The sequence below is a fragment of the Phaseolus vulgaris genome, chromosome 8 (genome assembly GCF_051622355.1).
Source record: "Phaseolus vulgaris cultivar YP4 chromosome 8, ASM5162235v1, whole genome shotgun sequence".
NCBI lineage: Eukaryota > Viridiplantae > Streptophyta > Magnoliopsida > Fabales > Fabaceae > Phaseolus > Phaseolus vulgaris.
In genome coordinates, this window is record NC_143505.1 from 60,122,301 (window position 1) to 60,132,258 (window position 9,958).

Consider the following 9,958-nt stretch of genomic DNA (forward strand, 5'->3'; position numbering starts at 1 on the left):
TCTATCATCATTTATTTTGCCACCTTCCACTGTAATCAGTGCACTCACTTCTTCTCTCTTCTTTCAATGGACTTTCACAAAACTTACACATATTAAAAAACTACACAACTCAAATTGCTGGAAAAAAATTCAAAACAAAATTACACATTTTATCAAATATAAGACCAAAAATAGCATTAAAAAAATTAAAAATTATTAATAATTTAGTTTATGATATTCTCGGTATATCGATCATTCGATACAACCAGACAATTCAGTATAAATAATTAATCGCTCTCTAAATAGTTCCATAAAAGTTATAAAAAAATAAAAAATCAGAAAAAAATAATAATTATCCAACTATAACACTTATCAATAACATTAATGACAGAAAACAAAAATCAGTTAAACATTTTATTCTTTTTTTTTCTTATCTTCTTAGTTTTGTGCATTGAAGGAAAAGTGTGAATATGTTTGAGTAAGGCCGAACAACAACAATCCAAAAACACTTCTTGGTATATTTCCTGATATAAATGTATGGTAATGCAGCCAACCAAACATGACTTATGCACCCTTAAATTTGACATTCAGAAAACTTAACACCTTTAAAATCAAACTATACCCAACATGTTCAACTAGTTTGACACAGTGGTTTTTTAATTGAATTATTTCCCAGGAGTAATAAATTGTTGTTTTACTATGGCTTAAAACTTTGACCAGTTTATTCTTTTTGCTCTGAAAACATTCATTCACTAATATTTGGCATGCCCCACTTAGTTAAATTGAAAAAAAAAATGTTATTTAAAATATGTATTTTCAAATTACTTGGTTTATTTATGGCAAGGAATTAAAGTATTACTCTACAAGTTACCAGTTTCTCATAGTTAGTAATAAATCATTTTATATAGATGTAATTTTTATTAACTCAATTATTAAATTATAATTATGTTTTTTATATTTTGTATCAAAAGTAAGAAAGCATATTATAAACAACATTCTTAACTTTATGTATTTTAAAATATATATTACGCCAATTATACCAAAGGAATATTGAATAATATGAGATTATGTATGACTTGTATGATAAGTAGTTTGAATCTAGTGATTTACATAAAGATCAAATGTACTTTACAATGTGAGAATATACATTGGCAATAGCGGTTTAAGAGAAAATAATAGATGTTTTTGTTAACTATTAGCATTACTCTTCTAACCATTTATGCAAGGTAGAAGGAGACTTTTTCAACTCATAATAACACATTTTTTTTCAACTCATCACATAACCCAACACAATTTGACACAACAAACTCCAAGCTAGTTCGAGTGGAATAATGAAACATGTTCTTTTATGTTGGGGGAGAAGAGGAAAAGTTGTTAGTAAAAAAATGTAAAATACTAAGTAGTGTTAAAGTAGAAATGAAGATAGTTGAAAAGCTTATGTTGTAGTGGAAGGTAATCCATGGCATGGCACTGAAAGAAAGTCTCTTTTGTTTTCCATCTTTGTTTGTTCAGTGATTTATTTACCTAAAAAAGTTGTCATCAAAATATCCGGCGGTTACATTGCAAAATGATTACACTCATTTATTACTCCTCATCGCTCACTCTCTCCATCTCCACTCACCATCTTCCTCTCTCAACCCAATCCAACAATGGCTGCAGCTTTAGAGTGCTGGTCCAGCCGCGCCACCACCGCCGCCGACGATGACACGGTGGAGCAGGTCCTCATGCGCACCCATCACAGATCCGAAGGCTCGGCTTCCACCCCCAAGGACCCCTCCTCCATCCCCAACGTCCACAAGAAGTTTCAGAAACTCACCCGCAACGTCTCTGAAGCCATCGCCTCCTTCAGAAACTCGCTCAACCTCGATTCACCTCCTTCCTCCAAAGCTGATGCCTCTTCCCGGAAACTTGCCTGGGGAAGTGTCGTTCGCAACCTCACTCAGCTCTACCCCGGAAGCCAACTCCCCGAGAAACTCATGTCAAACATCCGCAAGCATTATGATTCATTGCCCCTCAGGTCCCAAAAAATTAATGTCACCCGAAGTTTTTATCTTTACTAGCAGTTTCCTTTTTGGGTGTTGTGGGAAAGTTCGAAGTTTTGTGCGTTTGGAGAGTTTGAAAGTCTTGACATGTGAGTGATGTGTCTCAAGCTGATCGTGGATGGAAACTTTTACATTGTGGCTCAACTGGGATGAGGTTGTTTTGAAAATGTTGATGCGGTCGCCGATTTTGTCAAGTTTCGATCTTGCCATACCAATGCTTGATCTTAGTTTCCGCTTTTCGTTTTTTCGTCGTGGGTTTTGCTGTTTTTCATGCCTCACCCTCCCAAGTTCACTCTGTGTTTTAAATTGTGGCTGCCATCTTGGTTTTATCACATTTCTTGTTGATAAATGCAACTGATGCAGTCGCAATTGAAGTTTAGATACTTTAAAAACCTTGATGTTTGTGTCTGAAATCGCGGTGGTGGACTTTTTTTTTAGTGAAGCTTTTAGCTTTAAACGACTTAAAAGACAACGGATATGGGTTGTGGAATCATGGGTGTTTTTTTATTGCTTTTTCTTCTTATTATTATTTTTTTAACAAGATGTGTTTTTTTCGATGTGTTGCAGTTATGCACAGGCTGAGTTTGATATGAAGGATGTGTTTCTTCACATAAAGTTGATGGAGCAAGCTTCGGAGAGTGACCAGCCTGCGATTTTGATTCAAGAGGAGTGTGATGATGAGGTTCAAGGTACTGCTCTGAGGCTCACGTTTGCTTGCAACTCTCCAATTTCGTGGCCTGCGATGTCGGGGGCATTGGATAGTTCCTCCATTTGCTGCAAGAGGATGCAGATCTTTGAGAAGAAGGGTTTCACCTTGGGAGTTGTGCTTCTTGTGGTTCAGTCTGGGCATGATAAGTTGGTGAGGACCAGGGTTGAAAATGCTCTGAAGTTTGCTATGAAGAAGCCTAAAACTGGTGCTGTGAAGCTTCCTTTCGGGCTTTGTGGGTGCCAGGAGGAAAATTCCAAAGGGAGAGATCTTGTGGAGATTGAAGAAGAAAACGGTGATGGTTACCGGGGAAAGGAGTTTGAGAATTCAAGTCAAAGGATTCAGCTTCAGGTGCCTTTGCCTTCTTCATGTTTTGTTGTTTCAGTGGATGAATGGCAGACCGTAAAGTCAGGTGGGGATGAGATTGAGAAATGGTTGTTGAACTCAGATAGTGTTGAGTTTGTAGAGCAGATGGGGCCAAATTCGTATAAGGGAGTATATATGGGAAAGAGGGTTGGGATTGAGAAGCTGAAGGGATGTGATAAAGGGAATTCTTATGAGTTTGAGCTCCACAAAGATCTGCTGGAACTCATGACTTGTGGTCATAGGAACATTTTGCAGTTCTGCGGTATTTGCGTGGATGATAATCATGGGTTGTGCGTGGTGACCAAGTTCATGGAAGGTGGATCTGTTCATGATCTGATGTTGAAGAACAAGAAGCTGCAGAATAAGGATATTGTGAGGATTGCAGTTGATGTGGCTGAAGGGATCAAGTTTATGAATGAACATGGTGTTGCATATAGAGACCTTAATACACAGAGAATTCTGTTGGATAGGCACGGAAATGCTTGCTTGGGAGATATGGGTATCGTCACTGCCTGCAAGAGTGTTGGAGAAGCTATGGAGTATGAAACTGATGGTTACAGGTGGCTAGCTCCTGAGGTTTGTCCCTATTCATTCGCGCTCGTTTTATTTAGCAAAATACTTGTTGCAATTGCGTAAAATTGAGTCTCAGGAATATGTTCCATAGTCATATGTAGTTCTGTAGTGTCTTTGCCATGCATAGTCCGTAATATTCTCCAGCTGACCATCACCCTTTTCTTTATAAGAAATAAAAAGTGAAGAATTTGATCACAATTTGGTATCTATCCTTTTTGAAAGATAGGGTCCCTACTTCTCTATAGGTCCTCATGGCTTTTAGGTAAGATAATGGAGGAGAATTTCTATGCTTTTTACCTACTGTTCTCAAGAAAATCTTTTGACACAAAATGGTCTGCTTCTTCTAAACATAGGGTGAACATATCCTAATGCTCCTATCCTATGCTCATGGATTCGCTATATGCTTCCTCAATCAATAAAAAAAAATGTTGCTTGTATCTTATGCTTATTTGGCCAACCTGGTGTACTCCTATGGGAATTTTAGAACATTACCTACTTACCAGCATTGTAGCACCTAATTACTCAAGCCTTTTTCTCTTTCCCTTCTTACTCTGAAAAAAACAGTTTATCTCTTGCAGTCTAACTCTAATGAAGTTTCTTAAAAATCTCACTGTATCCTTGTTAAGTTTAGTGCCTGTAATTTGTTCATTGTCCTAAATAATGTTTCAGCAAACGTACTGTTCAGGACTAGGATCAAATTGTAGTTTGAATTTTCTTCTCTCTCTATTTGTCCTCATATACATACACTATCTAGTTCGGTGACAAATTCCAGTCTAAAGTGTTTTAGCTATCTTATCTTTTTTGTCTGTTCCTCATGTTTCAGTACACCTTGAAAATGACATACTAGATGTTCAACTATAGGCAATTTAGAGTAACTTTGGTGTGTTTTATTGTCTCAGAGAATGCTGTTTAGATCCATTGTATGTAAAGCAATGCTGAACTATCCTAGATTTAAAAGAAACTTTACGTCACTTGTCCTGGCATCATTGTTAGAGCATGCCTAACATGTCCTAATAATTGTTTTTTAGCTTTCACTTTTTTGTGTTTACCTTTATCTGGGCACTCGTGTATATCATTAGGAAAATAAGTGTGCTTGTGTGATACCAATTATACCAGAATTAATTCCTTGCTGGAGCCCGCATGTCCTAAGGCTTTAAGCCTTTAGCATGATCTTTTCCCCAGCACTCTAGCTATTTGTCCTACTGATAAAGGGTACTCACAAAACCCTCACACCTCGTGTGCAGGCAGAAAAAAACACACAAAAGCTACCCACTAAAGCCATTCATTCAAAGAGAAAAAGTGATAACTGAATAGAAAGACATGTAAAAGTTTTCACTCACAAGAGTGATTATTTGGTTGTTGTGAATAAACAACTTGGTTGTCATACTTTATTAGCAAGTCTTGCTTGAGAAAATCTCGTTACACATCACTTACAAACACACCAGTTCACGTGTGTAGGTGACAAACATTCATCTTGCGTGACCCAGACACAACCACACAAATGACTGAGATGACAAGTTGTCACCATGTACAGTTGTGAACTAATATGTTTCCTTATAATGTTTAATCAGACTCCTTTTTTTTTTTACTTTTAAATGTGCATGTTATATTCTCTTTAAAAAAATGAAAACCAGTGATTGATTAATTTTATAGATTTCACAAATTTTTTCCTTGTAAGTCAATAAATTTAATAGCATTTTATAGTTAGATGAATCCTTTACACATTCAGTGCATTCACTATTTACTCTCTTTTTTTTATTCAAACATGACAATAGTTACATTGTCTTCATACTCACTAGTTTTTTTACCTTTTTCTTGTTGGGCTGAGAACAGATAATAGCAGGGGACCCAGAGAATGTGACAGAGACATGGATGAGTAATGTGTATAGTTTTGGGATGGTAATTTGGGAGATGGTAACTGGTGAGGCAGCATATTCTTCATTTTCACCTGTGCAAGCAGCAGTGGGCATTGCTGCATGTGGCCTTAGACCTGAAATCCCAAAAGACTGCCAACAAACTCTAAAATACATTATGACAAAGTGCTGGAACAACACCCCTTCCAAACGCCCTCAGTTCTCTGAAATCTTAGCCATATTGCTGCGACCAAACAACAACAACAGATAAACTTCTATAAATATCAAGTTAGGAAATGATATGTCCATGGATAAACATGACATGTATCCCCTTTTATGGCAGTAATGAAGATGTAAATTTTCTGCTTTTCACAATCTTGTATTTACTGTCATCTCTTGATGACAAATCCAAATGTCTTTGTCATCATAATCACACTGTTTTCCACTTCATGATTGTCCGAAAATGAGAATATATTACAGTTGAGAAAACAAAACTAAGTACTGATATATTTTACTTAGTAAGTAGTTCAAAGTATATAGTTTAGTGTTTGTAATCTTGGTTCACTTTGTTTATATGAAAAATAAATGCTATTTAAAGTAGTTTTAATTTGGATGGTGTAAATGGATTAACCTTTGGTTATTTTCAGCATGGTATTCAGACATAACTACCATTTTTTGTGTTATTTTTCTTAAACTTAAAGTAAAACATTTTAAAAATGAAGTTGATGTTACTTGTTACCATCAAAGTTTGTCCTATTGCAACAAACAAGGTTAACATTTATGAGAGGTTATGTAAGAGCTTTATCTTGTGAATACTAGGATAATGTTGTGAGGGATATAAAGGGCAACAGATGACACGTTTTTGGGGGCCTGCTTATGGTCATTTTGTTGGTTCTTCATTTGTCTGTTCTGCTGTGGCTATCCCAATGGTATCAAAAAGGGTCCCATTTGATTTTGTGTTTCTTTAGTGGTGAAAATAATCCAACCCTTTCAGCAACGAAGTGATGTGTTTCTTGCATGTGCCGGGCACAATGATGTTTACACATATCTGTTCCCATGGTTGAGCCTGTTGAGGGAAAAGTTTAAGCAGGAATTGAGTTGTAGAACATGAACCAGATTCCTCAATTTACTACTATTTTCTATTACTTTTGTATGCATGAACCTGAAATTTTGTGCATAGGACAAAGCATTTCTTTAAAACAGTGATTAAGAATTCAGGATAAAGAATCTATTACCAATCTCCAAAACCTATTTTTTATGTACAGAATATTTATGAGAATGTGAATCAATTCTATATTTATAAATTACAAATGTACGGATAGTGAAATTATTGGTGTTCTTAATATCTCCGTTACACATTCGTATCATTTTCTCTCTCTTTTATTTTTCTTTTCTATTTGTATTTCATTCCCTATAGTTTTCATTTAGAAAGTTATTACAGAAAGGGGATTTGGCTAATGAGGGAGAAGTGGATTTTTACTTGAGTGAGGGATTTGGCTTAGGGGAAGAAGATAATTTTTAGTGAAGAGAGGGTTGGTAGAGAAAGATATTTTTAATTCATAGAAACATGGTTTATTCCTTTCAATTTTTTTATGGTTTTCTATATTCAATGAGAACAATGTCTATCTTCAATCATAATGTTGCCTATGATACTGCTACAACAATTTATTAAATTTAGTGTTATAAATACTTTTTCAAGGTTAGATGAAGTTATAATTTCATATTTTTAGATCATCTGTTATCTAAAATTTCAAGTTAAAAATCATATAAGTGTTATAATTATTATAGTAATCTTTCCCCTTACATTTTATTTATTTTACCTTATTCAAATTAATATAATGATTTTTTTAATTATTGTATACAAAATTAGTGTACTACCCGACCCATGAATCCGGGTTTGGCCCAAGAAGTCAAGGCAATTAATATCCATCAAAATGGATAACCACATGCAGATATTTCTAAGATTTCGCTATTAACCATTCATCGGTTATTTCAATAGTTTTAATAAAATATGGGATGCATTGTGAAACTTGGTCCCTTTTAGCGGTTATTGAGTTCTACCATCTATAAATATACTTTCACCGAACATTTCTTATTTACAGAATTCTTCATACTCACTTATTATTTAAATATTAATACACACTTATTGTTTTTGTTTTGAGTATTTGAGAGTTTTTTTTTTTTACTCAATACTCAATAAAGTTTCACAATCCTCTAACGAACAGAGTGGATACCGTCAAAACTCAAATTTAACACCTTGAAAGGTTAAACGTCAAACTCGATAAGAATATTTAGCGTCAACTGTGGAAACTGTACCTGAGTGGAGAGATGGGGCCCAGGCACGGTCGGTTGACGTGGTGTAATTGCTGACGTGTTGATCTTCTTCTCCTCTGGTCGATTGTCCTTTCTTGCTGTCTCCTTTGGTCGGTCGTCCCTTCGTGCTATCAACTTCGGTCGGGCGGGGGAGGGTACCTGCGAAGGCACTCCGACGCTCAAGTAAGTATGAGATTCTAAGCGCAGTTTCGTAAGTGAATGAAAACGTACCTTTCTCTGGCTTGAGCACAGTATTTATAGGATTGCCTAATGGGCTTTCTATCCCTTGGGCTCAGGGTGGTTATGGATATGTCTTGTCAGTCGTGCTCCGGAATACCCGGGGAACATATATTCTCTAAACGCATATTCCTTATTCTTCGGAGGTGTATCTTAACCACCTTAGCTTGTCACATAAATGCCCTTACATTTATTGTGTATAAGGCCGGTCGGCCACGTGCGTTCGTTTCCATTTAGTGTATAAGGCCGGTCGGCCACGTGCGTTCGTTTCCATTTAGTGTATAAGGCCGGTCGGCCACGTGCGTACGTTTCCATTTAGTGTATAAGGCCGGTCGGCCACGTGCGTACGTCCGGTGCCTACCAGTACACTTGCCCCCCAGGCTCGAGGTGAATAAAAGCCGAAGAGTCGTAATAATTGTTGTGCCTTTCGAGTTGTCAGACATTAAATTTAACGGAATGACGGGACGTTCGCATTAGCGAAGAATATTTTCGGTTAGGCATCGGACAAGCGGCCTGCCTGCATGGAGCACCCCTGGAGGACGACCAGTACGACAGAAAAAATAATAGTTGATGGAAAGCTGGTGCCGATCAACCCCGATGATAATTTAAATGAGGAGGCCGAGGGGGAGACCCCTGGCTCACAGCCTGACGCCTCTTTTGAAGAGTTAATGAACAATGTGGCATAGAAAATTGCTGGACCCGACATGTGGGCAATGCACACTTGCATAAATAATTCTGATTACATTAAAGTAATAAGATAATTCTAATGCCGGACGAAGCATAAATAATTCTGATTACATTAGTAATAAGATAATTCTGATACCGAACGAGGCATAAATAAGTGAATAATTCTGATGCCGAACGAGGCATAAATAAGTGAATAATTCTGATGCCGAACGTGGCATAAAAAAGTCTGATTACGTTAAGGTAATAATTCAGATGCCGAACGAGGCATAAGATTGAGTAAATAATTCGGATGCCGAACGTGGCATAATAATTATGATTACGTTGAGGTAATAATATAATTCTGATGCCGAACGAGGCATAAATAAGTGAATAATTCTGATGCCGAACGAGGCATAAAAAAGTGAATAATTCTGATGCCGAACGAGGCATAAATAAGTGAATAATTCTGATGCCGAACGTGGCATAAAAAAGTCTGATTACGTTAAGGTAATAATTCAGATGCCGAACGAGGCATAAGATTGAGTAAATAATTCGGATGCCGAACGTGGCATAATAATTATGATTACGTTGAGGTAATAATATAATTCTGATGCCGAACGAGGCATAAATAAGTGAATAATTCTGATGCCGAACGAGGCATAAAAAAGTGAATAATTCTGATGCCGAACGAGGCATAAATAAGTGAATAATTCTGATGCCGAACGTGGCATAAAAAAGTCTGATTACGTTAAGGTAATAATTCAGATGTCGAACGAGGCATAAGATTGAGTAAATAATTCGGATGTCGAACGTGGCATAAATAATTCTGATTACGTTGAGGTAATAATTCAGATGCCGAACGAGGCATCAGATTGAGTAAATAATTCTGATGCCGAACGTGACATAAATAATTCTGATTACGTTGTAATAATTCAGATGCCGAACGAGGCATATATAAATCCGATAAATTCTGATGCCGAACGAGGCATAAATAATTATTATTACGTTAAAGTAATAATTCTGATGCCGAACGAGGCATATAAAATTCTGACTACGTAAAAAGTAATAATTCTGATGCCGAACGAGGCATATATAAATCCGATAAATTCTGATTTCGTTAAATACCTATGAAACCGAACGAGATATGAATTGAGTAAAGGACTAGGAGATTTGGATTTTACTTTAGTGCCTCGTTAAAACCTTCCCGGTCGTAAACCCTCCTT

The 9,958-nt window shown here is 36.5% G+C and overlaps 1 protein-coding gene across 1 annotated transcript; it reads left to right on the forward strand.

Moving 5' to 3' along the window:
• The first annotated feature begins 1,263 nt into the window (after positions 1-1,263).
• LOC137825517 (uncharacterized) lies at positions 1,264-6,013 on the forward strand. The gene is made up of 3 exons (XM_068631199.2): positions 1,264-1,996; positions 2,589-3,669; positions 5,500-6,013. The coding sequence occupies exons 1-3, from the start codon at positions 1,629-1,631 to the stop codon at positions 5,788-5,790; spliced, it is 1,740 nt and encodes a 579-aa protein (XP_068487300.1). The 5' UTR covers positions 1,264-1,628; the 3' UTR covers positions 5,791-6,013.
• The last annotated feature ends 3,945 nt before the right edge of the window (positions 6,014-9,958 follow it).